Source organism: Diplotaxodon limnothrissa, linkage group LG23 (assembly GCF_057381915.1).
Source record: "Diplotaxodon limnothrissa isolate DT_005_m linkage group LG23, D_limnothrissa_male_GT1.1, whole genome shotgun sequence".
Lineage (NCBI taxonomy): Eukaryota > Metazoa > Chordata > Actinopteri > Cichliformes > Cichlidae > Diplotaxodon > Diplotaxodon limnothrissa.
In genome coordinates, this window is record NC_140617.1 from 1,717,991 (window position 1) to 1,737,251 (window position 19,261).

The 19,261-nt window shown below is 42.4% G+C and overlaps 2 protein-coding genes across 3 annotated transcripts in view; one reads left to right on the forward strand and one right to left on the reverse strand.

Annotated features, from left to right (window-relative positions):
• xpr1a (xenotropic and polytropic retrovirus receptor 1a) overlaps nucleotides 1-12,327 on the reverse strand; it is a 79,191-nt gene extending 66,864 nt beyond the window's left edge. For both annotated transcript variants that reach the window (XM_085347244.1, XM_085347245.1), the window contains exons 1-2: nucleotides 11,905-12,327; nucleotides 5,698-5,749 (exon numbers count right to left, since the gene is read on the reverse strand). In XM_085347244.1, coding sequence (XP_085203370.1) covers nucleotides 5,698-5,749; nucleotides 11,905-11,973 — 121 coding nt within the window. In that variant the 5' untranslated portion in view covers nucleotides 11,974-12,327. The remainder of the gene's footprint in view (nucleotides 1-5,697; nucleotides 5,750-11,904) is intronic.
• A 2,596-nt stretch (nucleotides 12,328-14,923) lies between these two features.
• The window catches only part of acbd6 (acyl-CoA binding domain containing 6), a 28,279-nt gene continuing 23,941 nt past the window's right edge, over nucleotides 14,924-19,261 (forward strand). The window contains exons 1-3 of the mRNA XM_085348237.1: nucleotides 14,924-15,388; nucleotides 15,590-15,654; nucleotides 16,091-16,187. Of these exons, the coding sequence (XP_085204363.1) occupies nucleotides 15,110-15,388; nucleotides 15,590-15,654; nucleotides 16,091-16,187 (441 nt within the window). The 5' untranslated portion in view covers nucleotides 14,924-15,109. The remainder of the gene's footprint in view (nucleotides 15,389-15,589; nucleotides 15,655-16,090; nucleotides 16,188-19,261) is intronic.

Below are 19,261 nucleotides of genomic sequence, written 5' to 3' on the forward strand. Positions count from 1 at the left end.
TGGCGGGGACTAAGGACAATAACGGACTATAAAGCACCAACAACCGGTATGACGAACGCGGCCGTGACTCTGGCAGACGAGCTGAACACTTTCTATGCTCGCTTCGAGGCTGCAGCTAAGGTCTCCAACAATGCTAGTGTTAGCGGCGCTAACGGCTGCAGACAGGAAGATACTGCCAGCACCGGAAACGTGCTCGTCATCTCCGAGCATGAAGTAAGGAGAGCCTTCAAGAGAGTGAACACCAGGAAAGCAGCAGGACCAGACGGCATCCCAGGTCGTATCCTCAGAGACTGCGCATACCAGCTAGCTCCTGTGTTCACTGAGATATTCAACATCTCTTTATCTCAGTCGGTGATCCCCACATGCTTCAAAGAGTCCATCATTGTTCCTGTCCCGAAGAAACCCCACCCTGCTTCTCTCAATGACTATCGCCCTGTAGCCCTCACCTCAGTAGTGATGAAGTGCTTTGAACGCCTGGTCAGAGACTTCATCATTTCTTCACTACCAGACACACTGGACCCACTACAGTTCGCTTACCGTCCAAATCGTTCCACAGACGATGCCATCTCTCATCTCCTCCACACATCACTCACTCACTTGGACACTAGAAGGGGGAATTATGTTAAAATGCTCTTCATAGACTACAGCTCTGCATTTAACACCATAATTCCCTCCACACTCACCACCAAGCTGGAGCATCTGGGACTCAGCTCATCTATGTGTCAGTGGATCTCCAACTTCCTAACTGGCAGACCACAGGCAGTAAGGATGGGCGGACATGTCTCAGCCTCCACCACTCTCAGCACTGGAGCCCCCCAGGGGTGTGTTCTGAGCCCCTTGCTGTACTCTTTGTACACATATGACTGTGTGGCCACTACCAGCTCCACCACCATCATCAAGTTTGCTGACGACACCGTCGTGGTGGGCCTGATCTCTGATAACAACGAGACGGCCTACCTGAAGGAGATTAGGAATCTGGAGAACTGGTGCCAGAGGAACAACCTCCTTCTAAACGTCAGTAAGACAAAGGAGCTGATAGTGGACTTCAGCACTAAGCAGGAGAGGAACTACCAGACCCCCGTCATCAACGAGTGCCCAGTGGAGAGAGTGGACAGCTTCAAATACCTCGGAGTTCACATCACGCAGGACCTGTCATGGTCCTGTCACGTCAACACTGTGGTGAAAAAGGCCCGACAGCGTCTCTACCACCTCAGACGCTTGAGAGACTTCCAACTGCCCTCCAAGGTGCTCAGGAACTTTTACTCGTGCACCATAGAGAGCATCCTGACGGGAAACATCTTAACCTGGTTCGGGAACAGCACCATGCAGGACAGACGAGCTCTACAGAGGGTTGTGCGGTCAGCTGAGCGCACCATCCGCTCCGAGCTCCCTGACCTGCACTCAATCTACAGCAGGCGGTGCTGGACCAAGGCCAGGAAGATGGTGAAGGACCTCAGCCATCCCAACAACAGACTGTTCTCTCTGCTGAGGTCAGGAAAGCGATTCCGCTCCCTGAAGACCAACACAGAGAGACTGAGGAGGAGCTTCTTCCCGCAGGCGATACGGTCTCTCAATCACACCACCACACAGTACTGACCCACACATATGGTTCTTACACACACACTGGACTTTCTGGACTTTGGTTTTGCACAACACTGGTCACTATATTCTTCATTTCCGGTTAATACTTGTACAGCTGCTGTTATTGTGTATATATTTATTTATATTTAGATTTCTTCATACATTCTTATATAGTTCTATATTGTGTATTTTGTTGTACAGTTATTTTATTTTCAACTTTAATTTATATATTTTATCTTATTCTTCCCAGTTAAATTTACCCTTCATTCTAATTTGTGTTGTACAGTTATTTCATTTTTAACCTTAATTTATATTTTATTCCTTCCTAGTTAAATTTACCCTTTTTAATTTTTCATATTTATTTCCTATCTTATTCATAGCCTTTTCCTTTTTTGTTTTCTTTAGGTCACAAGCAGTTGTCCAAGCATTTCACTACATATCGTACTGTGTATGACTGTGTACGTGACAAATAAAAAAAAATTTGAATTTGAATTTGAAGATACCATCACACTAATAGACTGCCCATTAAGAGAGTGCAGGAGGAAGGACACAAAGGAGGAGTAAGTGAATGAATGAGTGAGTGAATGAAACACAAGTGAATGACTGTAAGGAGCAGAAAACGTAACACGTTATAAATTACAGGCAACCGTGGCATGTGATCATGGCCAGGAATATGATGATGATGATGCAGAAATAAAGCTGTGTGTTTAGTATCTGGGCCCATTGTTCTCAGATCTCTGTAAGAACCAGCAGCCTAATTGAATTAGATCGTGGCACGACTCACTGCGATGGCTGGAACAGGGAGCACCAGAGAGCCAGCCAGCTGTTCCCCTTTTCTGTCTCCCCGTACAGGAGCAGACTTGTTTTAATTACAATTATTCCAGGACCAATGAGAGATGAAAGGAACGAGAACAAAGGCCCTAACGAGGGGTGAAGGGTCACGGTATCAGAGACGCATTAATGCGCATGTGTTGGTGCATGCCATTTTGCAACAAGATCCTTTAATTAGTGTACATCCGTCCTGCTGAACTGAACGATAACCGAGTGAAAATGAAAGTGCATTATTCTGTGGCACATTCCTTTGGTGGATCTCTGCAGCAGGAGTGCTGAGTGAGGGAATTCTGTTTGATAAATAAATAAAATTAACCACACGTGACACAGCCTACGCAATCCTGCATCAAACTGTAGCACTCCACGTATTTGCTGGTCATGTGCTGTCACAGATAAGTGATGCAAAGGCCGTGACAGAAGCTTCAAAATGTCTGTTCAGTGCAATGTCTATGTTACACAGCTCTATCAGGTACAGCGTCTAGTGAGAAAGCAGAGCGGGTGAGCAAGTAGTCATAACCCAGTAAACTGGTTCCCTCAGGCGAGGATTCACCCGCCGAATACCAAAAAGCTGCTTTTTATAAAGACTGAGGTGGGAGCGAGACAGCGAGAGAAAAGCAGAACGAAGCACATCAGGAAACCAAATCCTTTCTGATGAGGCTCCATCGAAAAATAGTTTATATGCTGTAATTACATTTAACATTATTAATTAACTAGGCCTTTATAGATGAGTTATAAGCTACAAATTAAAAGCAACGTTTCTGCTGTCAGGGAAAATCCTCCTCCAACATTAAAATGATGAAGGTTTAATGTTGGGCTTGACATTACAATGACTGCAATTCATTGTTAGCTACTCTACACAAGGAATGTCAACAAATGTGCTGCTCAGATACTAAGCAACAGTAAATATTAGTATCAGCTGAAGACTCGAAACACTGATGAAGTCTTTCTGGAGGTCAGTAGAGCTCCGGTGTCAACGACAGTCAAGTTTGAGACACTTACTATAAATATTAACCCCACACAAGTTAATGTTAGGAGTTTAACACGTAGCAACTACCAGGCAGTAATATTAGCCTTCTATTATTATTATTATGGTAGCAGCTAGTGCTCATGAGTAACATTACTGTGTTATCTATGTAGCAAAGCTTACCGAAACTATTTCATCAGCGTTTAAAATATGGAGCCAAGTCACCAGAAGCACAACATCAGCTTCAATCTAAAAATACTGTCTCTTATTTTTTGCACCACTGAAGAGAATCTTAAAATATTTCCAATATAAACAACATAAAGTTAAATTACAGAACTTTTCTTGCACTACATCAGCACGGGACACCACACTTTAACTTACAATAAGCGGTGTAATTGTATCTGGGTTTCATGCACATTTAGACTTTATTTCAGATGTTAAAAATGCAACGAATACATAATTTGGCCTTGCTAAATATAGTTGGCTCATTTTCAGTATTCTGATCACTGATTATGTGATAGCAACCAAACGATCTCTATCAGCTGGTCTGTGTGCTGCACACATGTGAAGCTGCCATGATGGACGTGACAGCAAGAAAGCAGATGGTGGGTTGACTTCTCGCTCCTCGTGTGCACGTGGAAAGACTGAAATCTGGTCCTGGTGTTAAAGCCACCACAGCCTTAAAATGCTTTTATATTAAATCATTAAAACAAAAAGCTATAAAAGTCCAGTCGGTCTATTTCTTCTGATGTCTTCAAGCCCCAGTCTGAACTAAATCACATCTGAAAGTTTTCAGTACAGGAGATGTGATGAAAAAGTGCTACGATAAGCTTTTATTTCATAACACATCCTAATATTGTTTCTGTTATGAAAAGTCAACGGCCACAGGAGAGCGTGCTTTTTAGGGCTCAATAATGCCATTTGTCTCCGCCGCCATTTTCATTATGGGCTCTCTGGCTTTCCCAGCAAACACAACTCTGCTACAGACTTTGACTCTCGCACACATCACACTCCTTTCTCTGCACGTGCTCGCTGCAAAAATGAGCGAGGAGAAGACAAATCGCTGTGATCGAGCAGGGAACTCTGTCACACTGATGGCAGAATACGATTTTGAACTGATCGATCGAGCCCGTCGCTTTTCATAAGACATGCTCACCTATCTTGCGTCAAGTTGACAGAGGCAGAGCGCAGTGACCCATGAGTACAGCTCAGACCTGAGACAGGAAATAATTCATCATCCACATCGAGGCTTAGCCGAGGAGACGCTCTTAAAGGGAGAGTCTGAGCTCGACTGCTAACAAGCAGGCAATATCACTAAATTCAAGAATATTCACACAAACACAGGAACTACTTTATGTAGTTTTAAATAGAATTCTTATTAATATTATAAATAATAAATGTCCAGAAATGAGTCAAAAATAAAGTCAACAAATACCTCAGATTGATTTTTGAGTCTGATGCTGACAGAGATGGAGCGCTCTCATCATTGCAGTCTCAGCGCCTGTTACATCTTTGTCATTCACAGATAGTCAAACTCACATCCACACCAAACCCACTCAGCAGGAACACAGCAAAACACTGAAAAAGAAAAAATCCCTACACAGGCTTGCGCGCGAGCTGCACCCAAACCCTGAATCTACTTCAGCCGCATCATAAAACTCGGATGTTCCCCAAATGAAAATCTGTGTTTTCCTTCCACGTTTTTCACCTCGTTGTCCCACCTGAATTGGCTCAGCGATCCACCAGCGGGGCTCGCCCCACAGTTTAATAACCACAGCTCTCACAAGTGTTTCATGTCACATCATTAGGTACACCCAAACCCTGCAACTGAAGAAAGTTGTTTACGTCACAAACTGGTGTCTAAAATAAAAACAAATGGTTTACATTCTTTCCCACACTACACACACACTCTGAGGCCAAAGAGTAATTATAGCTGGCAGCCTTCCTGCTATTTGGTGCACTGAGTGCTGCTGGCCTTCTCGGTTCTGGTCTTCCTTGTTAACCATCGTTGCTTAGGATTTTTAGGGTGTTTGAACGCTCTCTGTTTACATTACATGAACATAAAACAAACAGTAAAAATGCTTCATTTACTCCTCAGCCCTCTTCTCTTTGCATGTGTTTATTACTTTAAGCAGGTTAGCTTAAAGTTAAGTCACAGACTGAAGTGAGTGGCAGCGTGTTAGCTGTGATTTACACCTATTTTTAGCAGGGCTGTTATTCTGGTGATGCCCAAAAAGGGGGTACATAAGTGTGTGTCTGGGAGTGTGTTTTCCTCTGTCTGTGTGTCTGGATTTCTTTATCCACATAAGCAGCTTCCTTACCTTCTATAGATGGAGCTTGGTCCTGGGCAGCATATAGCATATCCTTGAATGCCTGATGAGGAAGAAGAGAAAACAAATATGAGTGTCTGCAAACAACAAAAACAAAAAGCGGCTTTGAGCAAAAGACATTCACAATTTCACAGAGCCTGTGATTTCACAGAGAGGGCTGCACATGTGCAAAGTGACTGTGGTTTGATTTAGATGGGATGATAAACAGCTAATTGCTTGAATTAGCTCATTATCTAAAATCCCATCAGTTGTAAAGGTGTGTTTACAGTAGATAAATGGGGTGATTAGAATAAACCATAAGGTGCCAGAAAATTGTTAGAAACATCTGCATACAGAGAAGGACCTTAAAAAGGACTTCAAGAGCTATTAACTAAATTACAGTAAAGACCAGGCAGCTGTTAACATTATAGACAAAGTCTGCACAGCATAAGCTTCATTTTAAAACGCCCGCTTGTTACTACATTATTGTGTTTGGTACACTGAGCACTGTGAAATCATGTGATTATACATGAAAACATAAAAACACATACAAACCCCGAACCAAAGGGATATGAGTATGCCCCACCCTGCCCACTGCCTCTCACATAGTCCAGCCCGGCTCCAGGAAAAGTTTTCTTGAAAGACGGATGAATACAAAAGAATGACTCGGTGGACAGAGCACAGGTAGCACCTTTTATCCAAGGGTTCAGAAGAAACCCACGCACTATCACAGAGGTCTGTGCGTCCTGTGACCACCATGCTCTCTTCTGAACATGCAAAACCTGCACAAAACCATTCAAATCATTCGTAGCCTTTCACATTTACCCTTTCTGAAGCCCTCGCTGCACTCAACAAGACTTACTGATGCTTATTCTCACTAGCACGTATATTGATCTCCCTTTAGCCCATCAAAGAGACTCATTACAGAACGAAAGCAGTGCTCTTAGGTGAGCCTAACTAGATCTAGTCAGTATATCTGAGCCTCACCCACTAACTTGGGCTCATTCCCAACCAGAGAGGTGACATTCCACGTCCCTGTGGCCAAACTTGTCAACTGGGAATTGGATGCCAGGACCTCTGCTCCTGACTGGCACCTGATCCACATAGCACTAAAAGCTATGGCCCCTTCTGCAGGTATTGAGCCCACCGGAGGGCAGAAGCTGGGCCCAAGACCCAATTTGGAGCAAATTAGCCCCGACTATACAGATACTGGGATAATCAAGCAAACCCCATACACAACAAAGAGGCAATTCATAGAGAGACAGTGGTAGCATAAAACATAATTGCCCTATGACTATATTATAATGTGACAATTTATGAAATAAATAATTAAAGGAATAGCAGATTGACAAAAGCTGAGAGACAAACTGGCAGATACAAAGCAGAGATAGCAGCTGTGGTTAAACGGGGTCGCTTCTTTTCAGTGAGACTGATCGTGAAGATAATGGAAACAGACGACTGCATGCTGGCTCGTTTGGACATTTCCTCATAACTTTTTTCACAATAAGGACATCTTTGTAACCAAACTGCTCCAGAATAAGAGGAAAAAAGGAAATTATAATTTTGGACTTTTCTTTAAAAAAAACTTTAATTAATTGTGAAGTAAAATCTGAGCTTTGCACCAAATTTCATGTTTCAGGTAAAACATAGGTGCCAATATATGTGCTGTCATTATCATCTCTGTCTGGGGTCAACATGGGAGAGACAGAGAGGACTGTGAGGACTCCTGAGTGTGTGTGTGTGTGTGTGTGTGTGTGTGTGTGTGTGTGTGTGTGTGTGTGTGTGTGTGTGCGTGCGTGTGTGTGTGTGTGTGTGTAAACCACTCAGAAATCCAGTGCATTAGCTGAAGCCTGGACTGTTGATACTTGATACTAAGTTCCTCTGTGAATTATATGCAGTGAGACTGCAGCTCTGGAGCCTAATCCTGGAGGTAAACATTTCTTTATGCAGCATTCGCCCCATTTTGTCTGATTAAAATCACAAAGGGACCAACTGTGGACTCACACACAGCTCGCTGATGTCCAGTTAATAACTAACAGTTAGCAGCTGATATGGTCAAGTGATAGGTGGGAAGTAGAAGTACAGATTCAGATGGAGGGGGAGTTCATTAAGGTGGAGGCATTGCCATGGCGATGGCTGTGACGGGAAAGGGGGGCAGGGTGTCTTGGGACGGAGATAAATTTGCAGTAATCATTGGTGAAACCTGTAGACAATAACTAAGCCAAAGCTTTCAGGGCCATCAGTTAGAATTACTAAACATTAACATGACGATGTGGCATACTCACATCTGAGATGGGCTCCAGCCGCCCACCCCCATGACCCTGCACTGGATAAGTGGAAGAGGATCAATGGATTCATGCATGGATGGAAGAGGATGGATGCATGGATGCATGGATGGATGCATGCGTGGATGCATGGATGCATGGATGGATGGATGGATGCATGGATGGATGGATGCATGGGTGGATGGATGCATGCGTGGATGGATGGATGGATGGATGGATGCATGCATGCATGGATGCATGGATGGATGCATGGCCCACACCAGATTTATGTCACTATTGAAACTAGACCTCTATAGCAGAGTATCCATGTTAGTGAATACTGTGTGTGGACTTCAATCCTTTAAATGCTGAATCATGTTGAGAGGACACTAGCCAAAATATTTGGCCAAATCATTGCTCTGTGATGCTTGAGATCGTGCTTGAGGAAGTGCGAAGCGTACATTATTAGTCTGAAGGGATCTATGGATCACTTCAATCTGCAGCTCAGCGTCTGAGTGGATGCCTGCATGTAAAGCGAACATGGGAGGAGAGGATAAAGGGAGGGGAGGAGGGGAGCAGAGGGCAGGTCTGGTCGGGGACCAGATGTCCTCCCAGTGGGGGAGGAGCGATGAGGTGAGGATGCAAGGAAGGAGGGAGGTATAGAGATGGGGCCTCTCAGCAGTTGCCATGCCATGCCTGTTGTATACATAATGTTCAAATTGTTGCGCAGTGCTGATAAATCATACTTTCACTGAACAGGGTACAGTTACGTTTCTGTAATGGCTACAACGACACAAAGCTCGCTGCGCTTGTTTAGACCTTTAAATCACTCAGATTAATTACAGAAAGGCAAGACTTGACCTTTGAACAGTCACTGAAATCACACACATCCCTGTTATTCTGCAACACTTTGCTCGTTTGAATTGTAAATGTGAGTCTCTGCGTGCACTCTCCTCCTCCTCCTCATCTAAGCTTACATGAGTGATTAGGCTGCTGAGCTAAATGCAAAAGTGTCCTTGTTCTCTCGCCCACACACATACACGCACACACCTGAATCACTGTCCTTCATCTGTTCTCATAACTGTGCTGCTCAATACAGCTGCCAAACACAATTGTTACTTACAGTCTACATCTTACCTGCGCTAATATATTCACGTTTGAAAAACTCACTAAATTGTACCTGTTGTTGTAAGATTTCATCATGTTGCATCACATTTAAAGGGAAAAATCTTATCAGGCTGCAGTTTGGCATAAATCTGGGGTTGGCAGGACATACACACCTCCATATCAAACAGCTGTTTAGCATACAGGTTTATAACTGCAGTCCTACAGGATAAAGCAAACACCTAATTGCCCAATCACTCAATTGGCTTGTCAATGCTTCCACATTTGAATGAGGTGCGTTACTAACTAGAGCCTCTATATGCTGGAACAGCCACTTTGCTGCATCCTTTTTACATCTGCATAGAAACCGGCTGACCAATCTAAATGGGCGCCACAGTTTTCCACACTAAAGGGCGCTCTTTAAAAGTGAAAACTGTGCAGCAGGTTAATGAGTTCAACCAGCACACAAAGCCAAGAACATAACTTCAAACCACAGTCAGTTTGGATGAGACTGACAGAATGAGCAGAAGTGTCGCGGCTTCTACATGAAAACGATGCTGCAGGAATGATGTCAGCGTGTCATTACTACAATGCAACAGTCGCATCTGTGTGCGACGGCTTCACCAAAACAACAGCCCACGAAGTGATGCAGCTTGGGTTGCATCACAGCAGCATATCAAAGCTTTTGCATCTCCCAGAATAAAAAAATTCATTTCTGCTTCATCTAAGTGACTCACTTCTCTGAAGTCGACCGAGTTCAGTTTAGCTTCATGTTTGGCCCTATCTGCCGACTCGTTTCAGAGGAAAATCCAATTCTTCTAATGAAGTGTCCGTCATCTATAGGTGTGAGTCCTCTCCCACCCCGCCCACTCAGTGTGTGGTCACAGAGGTCGCACAAAGACTGAAGACTCCCACGATGACATAAATACACGAACACATTCTCGGTCAACAAACTATATATGATTCAGATCGGAGCAAGAGTATGAAGTGCAGACACAGGAGAGCAACTCTCCTACATCATTTAAAAATAGGAGCTTACATATGTGACGAGAACATGTTTATAAAGACTGTTTATTTTAAATGGTTAAAAAATGTAAATACTAACTCCCGGCTACACGAGTCAGTCATCAGTGATCAATCACAGCTGTGTTTTAAAGGATTCGTCATTCGCCTTTCAGTTCTCATGTCTAATTTCTGGATCACATGCAGAGACGATAAGAGTCGATCACTGAATACAATAAAGAAAAAAGGACATATTATAGAACTCAGCTGGCTTTAATAATAGCTCTTCCTTAAGTGCATTAATATTATCAACTTAAATGTCAAATTCAAGATTATGTCCCAGAAAAGAGCAACCATAAAACCAACACTAATCACAGAGAAAATATATCATCCATCTCAGGTCAGCGAGTGCTGCACTGAATACTGGAGGTGTAAAATGGCTGGTATGGCCATGCATCTGTCCCTGGGCTTCAGTGTGCTTCAGTCTGTACATACAAAGACAACATACTGCACTCGCATGCATGTTAATCACCATTTTTTAATTTTTAAATAAATTTTCCCAGCTATGCCTATTCATTTTTTCTTTCCTTTTAATTATAGTGTCCAAAGATGTTTTCATTGCACAACAATGACAGCATATCATGTTGTCAAGAGCAAGAGATCCAAATGTCTGCTGTACCAACAGACCAGCTTAACATCATCATTCAGGGCAGGATACCAAAATAAAACCGGCGCACTGAGCTTCTGTTGAGTCTGGGCTGCTGAGGGTGAAGAGAACGGGGTCTTTGTCTATAATTCATAGAGTCAAATGGAAGTGAGCAGTCTGTCCTGTCAATGCATGTCTGCACTAAAGCTCTCACTGTAGAGCCAGCAAGAAGTGGGGTGTGAAATTAAAATACTCTTCAAGTAGTGTACAACACTCAACAACAAAAAAGCATGTGTGCACACAAAGATGTTGCTCTAAATCAACAGATATCAAAACCAGACAGGTTAGACGAAGCCCTGCAGGCTGATTCACAGACAGCTATTCCTGGTTGACTGAGAAAAATGATAATAAACATCATTTTAGTCTCAAAGTCTTGCAAAAAAATATGCTTTCTTATATTTTTGACTCGTTAGAAATGTGAAATTTTTGGAACACATTGCACTCAATTGGTGGAAGAGATATAACCTTTGTCTTTAGTTAGAGTGATGAAAATAAATGTTAATAATTTAAGGAGGTGATTTTTTTTTTTTTTTTTTGGGGGGGGGGGGGGTGTCTTTGGACAAAGAGCGTCTTTTATTATTATTTTTTAACAATGCACCATCAGTTAACATGATGATAAAAAATGATGTGACCGAACAAAAAGAAATGTTGAAAATTGGGTTGTTTTGCAAAGAAATGTGAAAAATAAACACAAAGACAATCTTCAGTTTTTTGTTTTGTGTGAAGCTCTCCATAATTGTTAAAATAAAGAAAATAATAATAACTTTCATTTTTTCCACAGTATGAAAAAAATGTTTTGTTTTTTTAATCAAACAGAGTTTTTATGTTTATTTTCATATGTGTTAAAATCAACAAACAGCAATAACAAACGCTGAATGCTCCCCATGGCTCTTAACAACCGCAGTCAATTTCCCCTCCATAAACAATAGGCATCCCTTATCTTTCCCGTCGTTTATTGCCCTCAGGAGCAGGCTTTACTGAAACTGGAAAAAATAAATCAAACTTAAAACACTTTACATTTTCTCTTAGTTAATCGCGACTCTTTTCTTCCAGTTTCCTGAAGCTCTATGAAAGCAGGTTCGTTTTGGTCAGCGTCCGTTCCCACCTTAAATTCATTTTTAAAAAACATAAATTCTGCTTTACCTCATACTGAAGATACTGTTTCCTCCACTCTGGAGTGATATGGGACGAAAGATGCTCCGCGAATTTCATTTTGCCGGAACAAGTGTCCTCCTCAAAGCGCTGTTAAATCCGAGCGCGGCTGTCCCCTTCCCCGTCGACGCGACTTTTATTTTATCAGTCAACTTGCTGGCTCAACATGCGGCGCGTCAGCGCGGCACACTGCGCTCCTGCTCACTCCACTTCTGGCTCGTCCCGGTCTGCGCACTCCCTGCAGATCCCGTCCCACATACTATTTCATGGGAGAGACAACGAGAACAACAACAGTGGCCTCCCTTTAACAGGTGGTCGGGCGACAGGTTACTGGAGCCGGTGAAAGTGGCTCAGTGACTTTGCTCGGTCCCTCCCTGGGCAAGTCTGGGGACACTGCGGTCCGCCATCGCTATGAACCGCTGTGACGTGGTTGCGTCAGCAGAGCGCGCAGTGTAACTCGGACACTGTTGGGACCTCGTGAAAACTGTTAGTGGTGCACCGTGGGACCCCTCACAGTCTTCGCTTCACTTTATTTCCTTTGGGGTTTTGTACAGTAGTTAGAGAGGCAACTGTCTGCTGTGTGTTTCTACAAAAAGAAGAAGGAATAAAGTTTTTTACTTTTTTAAAGATATATAAATATATATTTAAACTGACCAACCAACAGTAATAACTCATTTAAAACTTATACAGTTTTTCTTTAACTAAAACGTGTCTGTGAGGTTTATCTCTCTGCAGATAATATGGCAGAAAGTCACGTAGACAACAAATTATACGCACTTTGATGCTTAATGTAAGCTGCTTGTAGCTTTCGGTCTAAAAACAGGTTCACAAGAACACGAAAACAGGCTACCACTAGCTTTGTAAAAATATCCTCATTAATACTGTTAATATACTGGGAAGTTCCCCGTGTTTACCGCATATGAAGTAGAACAGAAACAGAAAGATACGAACCAGAAATAATTCGGAAGTTGAGCTTTTTCTCAAAGAGGAAAAAAACGTTTAATTTAATAGAAACGTTATTGACTTAAGCTTAGGCTACTCGATTATTGAATCCATTTTCGTCCTGGTGAACGTGATGAGCGACATCATGTACTTGGGATAAAAAGTGCCAAACGCAAAAATAAAACATCTTTGTGTTAATAGCACCATCTGCTGGACACGATATGTTAATACATTGTTTTCACAAAGCTGAATGTTGTGGCAGGTGTCGCAAACATTCAGGTTGATTAATATGTGCTGCAGTAGAGTCCAAGTAGAATTAAAACATTTATAAAAAATGTGGTGGACAGAAAAACGTCGTTAAAAAGTTTTAAATTGAGGCCCTTAAAGGGTTTTTCTGCCCGAACGAATGTGAATGGAGTTTGTTTTAGAACTTAGATTTGATGCTATTTATTTATCCATAACTATTGTTGCAATTCATTACTGCTCTTTTTTAAACTTGGTCTTTTTAAACTGTATTGCTTATTGCACTGTAGAGGCTGGTGAGAAACCGTATTTCGTTTCAGGCTGAGTAACACCAGAGCAAATGTCAATAAACTTATTGAGTCTTAAAATTAAGCTATTACCTTCTTGTCTGTAGTTATCCTCATTTTAGGATAATGAGAGTCCCTTATAAAACAGAACCCATCGCATGCACACATATCACACTAAAATGTTCTACCAGGAAATGTCTGTGATGGAGTATACAGTGAATGGACGGGCTGTCCAATCCTTGTATTTTTCTTCCAAGTTTCCAGACCCTCATTTTTAGCCACTTTGTTACTAACAGTCTGCCACAAAAACGCAATTTGTTCTATTTGTTTTAGGGGAACTTGTGAAAAATGTCTAAGCTCACACAGTTTGACGGATATCTGGACTCAGACTGGACTAGGTACCAACAAGGTGATTCCTAAAAACGTTGCATATCTCAGCATGGTGAGCAGCATGCTTTTTGTTTTGTTTTGTTTTTTAAGGAGGAAGAAAAAACGGAGGAAACTGGACAAATATTGGACAATAAGTGGCAAGAAGGGGAAAAAAGTCCAGGAAAGACCTGACACGGTACCTGATAGAAACATTTGGCCCTGCAGCTGAAGGACCATTAGAAATGATCTCTGTGTAATAGCGGCTGCCAAAAAGACAACGAGGAAAGGCTGAGGTGTGTCTTATTATTACTTAAGAACTAGGAAATAAACTCGACTAGACATCTTGTCAAATGAAACTGCGAAAACAAAAAGTACCATCCCATTTTGATCCACCTTGCCATACCACCTGGAAAGCATCTGAGCAACTGGCTTCATTTGTTAGCATGACAATGACCCCAACCTCACTGCTAATGCAGCAAAAGCATATCTGGACAGAAAAACATGGACTGGCCTTCAACATTATTGAAGCAGCGTGACAGAGAAGAGAACAACAGGCAGCCAACATCCAAAGAAGAGCTTTGAATGTCCTTCAAGAAGCCCTGAGAACTATTGCTGAAGACTACAGACAGGACGAGAAAGCTTACTACAGAGATTTCGGGCTATGAGGAATAACTGTGTTCAAAACAAATATTGACTTTCAAAGTCATTAGAATGGAACAGACTTTGTTTTTGCCTTATAGGCTTTATTTTGATTTATCTTTGCAGATTTGTTTAATCAGTTGTTGTGCCCATTTCCAATTTTCCAGCAGAATATAAAGAAATGGCTGTACTTTACGTAGTTTTTTATTTTTATTTGACGAGATTTCAAGAAACATTTTTCCACCCAAAGTATCAACAAACCCACTGCAAGCTACTTTAGCGCTTAAGTTAGCCAGCTAATATATATTATTCGGTGTCCGCTGACCTACGATAACGTGACATGTACACAGCAACCAGAAAAAACTCAAACATTTTATTTTCATTTAGACAATATTTAGTTTTTGTTTAATCATTCATAACAAATATACAGAAAAGCGCGTGTTCGCGTCTTTACTCGCACCAGAGTCGGAACCTTTCTTACTAACAGCGATTTTTTACCGGCGCTTTTAAATTGTCAGTACCAGCCACGGACCAACGGCAGAAAGAGATCCGACTGTTGCGGATTTGCTACGATAACGGATTAAAATCCAAGTCTTTGCTGAAACACTTTGCAGACATAATATAAATAACAGGCAGCTGCTCTCCGTACGCTTCTCCGCGTTTCTCACGGAGATCCGCGGCTCCCGTCGTTTGAGACGCTATAAACAATAATAACAATGGCTTCTGGTTCGCCGTCGTCCTCTCCGGACACCGCGACGGGCTCAGGTACGGATCCAGCCCGGCCCGACACAGGAGAGCCCCTCGGTGGAGCAGGCTCGGACTCGGATTCGGACTTGGGTTTGAGTAAATTTGACTGCAGCGCCATGGAGGTGGGGGACCGGCTGGAGGGAGAAGAGCTGGAGCGCGAGTTCGAGTCTGCCGCCGACCGCGTAAAAGACTTGATACAGACGGCCAGCAGGGACCAGCTGCTGTACCTGTACGCTCGCTACAAACAGGTGATTGTACGATTAATGTCACTGTGCGTGTGTCGGCCACACTCGAGCCTTCAAGTAGTTGCACCACGCTGCTTTAGACGGGACACCCCCCACACGCCATGAATCTCAGCATTTACGTGACTCCTCTGGTATTTAATCGAGTCAGGCTCACAACTGCAGGCGACATTAAATCAGATATGTAATGTGATTTTGTATCTATAGGTCAAAGTGGGGAAGTGCAATACACCAAAACCTGGTTTCTTTGACTTTGAAGGACAAAGAAAATGGTAAGTAGCCCAGATTTCACTTTGCACATATTTTAAAGCCTTATAGGTCAAGTAAGTCAATTCAATTCACTTTTACTTAAATGGCACCAGTCGCCTCATTGTAAGGCAAAGAACCTTCAATAATAAAAAGAAAAGTCCAACAATCAGACGACCCCCTACGAACGAGCACTTGGCAACACTGGAAAGGAAAAAGTCCCTTTTAAACAGGAACCTCTGGCAGAACCAGGCTCAGGGATCCACGTTCAGATGCTTGATGAAGAAAAATGTTTCTGCTACTTAAAATAAACCACTATTCACAAACAGCCCATCCGCTTGCAAAGTATTAAAATGATTCCCCCAAAGTCAGTGAATCTAATATTTCTATTTTCATGTTTTAGTTCACGGCGTGTGAAAAGCTTTAACAGTGATTACTTTGGTAATTGTGATATCATAACAGGCAAGCCTGGAAGCAGCTTGGAGACATGGATCAGGAACAAGCAATGCAAGAGTATATTTCCTGTGTCAACATCTTAGACCCTGAAGGCAGCACGAAGGTAATTCCTGAGAATTTATTTTTAATCCACATTTTGCTTCTAAACCGATGCAGAGGTGGGTTAATGTTGTGACTGTTGTGGAGGGTCACACCAGTAAGTTTATAAAGAGATCAAATGAACATTTTTATTACAATGGATCTTATGATAACATAGATTATAAAACATTAATTATACATTTATAACAGTTCGTTTGCTTTCAGCTCAGCCTTTACTGCAACAGTTTTCTTTGTAGTAATAATTTGATTTTATGGAAGATGGTCCTTTAGTAGAGAATGTTGAATGTCAGTGTTGCCATTCATCATGCTCCTTATGACTTTTATGGTCTTGTTTTTGAATATATGTAGAAAGAGTTTCTGGTTCTCGTCACTTTACACATTTTCTGGTTATAGACTAATGTCTGTAATTTCTCAGTCATCCAGGTCACGGTAGTCTGAAGTGTTTGAAAAGAAGGCAACTGAACTCTTTGCTTCTTGAAGATGTTTCCCCTCCCATCCAAGAGGCTTCTTCTGTTCTAAAACAAGAGATTTGAGAGTTTCAGGTGTCTGACCTCTAGAAGAGGCTGCCCTCTTGGAGGTAGTGATCCCGTGAGCCCAGGTGTGGAAAAAAAAGGCGTGGGTCATTGTCACCAGGGGTCAGTCACAGTGGACATAGATGGGCTCCTTTCTCAAATAATCTGTGAAAAATCTGAACATTGGCATCATTGAAGAGCGTCCTTTCCCCTTCAAGAGAAGGTGGACAGCTGCGTCTTGTCCTTATGAGGCGGCTTTCTTGTTGTGCCATGCGTCTGTGGAGTGTTGTTTCTCTTATGGTCCGAGCACTCCTCACATGGTACACTACGCTGTTTAGCTTGTGTTCGGGGGTGAACCAGGTTTGTCTGAGGGTGTTGCTGGATCAGAAGTGCACTGTGATGTTTATGCATAGAGAAAATTCCGAGTTACCACATAAGGAACGACAGTGTCATTCTGTTTCTTCCTGGTTCTTGTCAATTTCTGACCTTATACACCTGATAACAAATTCTGGAAATGTACATGAACTAAAACAGACCTTTAAAGGTAAGATGTCTGAAATTAGGCCAAAAAGGATGACAGATATAGAACAGAACCATCTGTGAAGTACCCAGTGTTCACCAGGAGGTGTCACTGTCACATTGTCATTTTGTTGAAACCGTGTTGCTGCTCATTTTCTGCACATTTAGAAAGAAAAATGAAAATTTTGCGCAGGTTTCCTCAGTGGCTGATATTTTGGAATAGTAATTATTTAAATGTTCATATTAAGGCTGTTGGGATGTGCTAATTTGTATAGTGACTGTTTACATCTCTACACACTCTTTTCTTAGCTGTGCCATAAGCAGGTTGCTCTTTGGGACAACATTAGGTTTCAACACCAACCTTGGATGGTTTGCAGTAATGGAGTATAATCGTCATACTGATAAAACACTTATTTTTATACTTTGTTTTATAGATCATCTAAAAGTTGGAATGATAAAGTTTGTAGCAGCAGTGAGTGAGCACCAGTGTCACAGTTTAGTCACAAAGGGAAGTGTTTACACTCTCTGATAATCTATTAAAGTCACTGTTAGATATTGATATCTACAGATATATTACATATCTTCTTTTAACAACAGTGTGTAAACATCTGCAAACTGAGGAGACCGGCTGCTGGACTTTAGGGAGAGGACGTTGTCCCATTCTTTCGTTCTGTTTGTTTGTTCGTTTGCTTTTTGGCTTCTTTTTTTTTTTTTTTTTTAAACAGTTCAGCAGTGAAGAGTGGACTAGAAAAAGGGGGAGAGCGAGCAGGGGAAGACTCTCAGCAAAGGGTCCCAGGTTGTGGTTGAAAGGCGTCTGCTCAGCTGGTGCACTTTGTCTCACTCGTGTCTGATATAAGATTCTAGCTGCTCAGCGGTCCTGGGTCTTTGTCATATTCTTCATCTCATGAAGCTCCAAATGTTTTCAGTTTGGGAAACATCTTGACTATAGGCAGGCCTCTTCAGCACCTGGACTCTTCTTAGATCAGCATCATCTTCCAGAAATACGCACGGCCGTCCCTGAAAGAAGCTCATCTGGATGGGAGCTTCTAGATGAGCTTCTTTCAGCCTTTCCAGATGTTCAAAGCACTCATCAGTACTGAAATTCTGAAACGATCATGTTCCAGAGGCACAAATGCCCCCGTTACAATCACAGATGCAGGATTTTGGTCCTGCTCCTCTTTAGTCCAGAGGACAGCGTGTTCATGTTTTCCATAAAGTTTTGATCAATCTCACCACAAAACAGTTTTACACTTTGTTTCAGACAATTTTAAATGACCTTTGGCCCGGAGAAGACGGCTGGATCATGTTCACATGTTCTTCGTATGATAGAGCTCTGACCTGCGTTTGTGGATGACATGGTGAACATTTTAGTTCTGTAACTGTTCATGAGCCCATGCAGTGACTTTAATGACAGACTCGTGCACCTGAAGGTCACAGGCATGCAATAAAATGTTCCTCCAGCTGTTTCTTTTAAATACTGCTCACTTTTCCAGTCTTATGTTGCACTCCTCAAACTCTGAGACATGTTACTGCCATCTGATTCAAAATGAGCTCTTATTTTACACAAAATAGACGAATGTCTCAGTTTAAAAATGTCAATGTTTTCTATATTGGATTGTGACTAAAATATATGTTTGAGACTTGCAGATCGTTGATTCTGTTCTCATTTACACCGCATCATGACTCTGGTTTGCCGTGTTCGTGATACACAGAGCACATGTGAACATGAGAGCGTGCACTCTTTACTCAGAGGGATGGGCACACAGTCACATATGCACAGCTACAACTTGGCTGCAAAGCAAAGGAACACTGAAACATTCATTTTTAAAGGCAGTCTGTGCTTCTTGCTCTTTTCCCCCCATTTCCTCTCCCAGTCTTCCACTCACTTTGCTGCCCCCCCCCCATCCATTCATTTGTGTCTCCCAAATAGCATCACTGTCAACCACGTATCCCATCCTGACACGTTTCTCTTCCACCAAGCTGTGGGGCAATACTCGCTGACTCTGCCCTAAGCCACACAATACCAGGGGTGGGCCCAGCAAAAGCA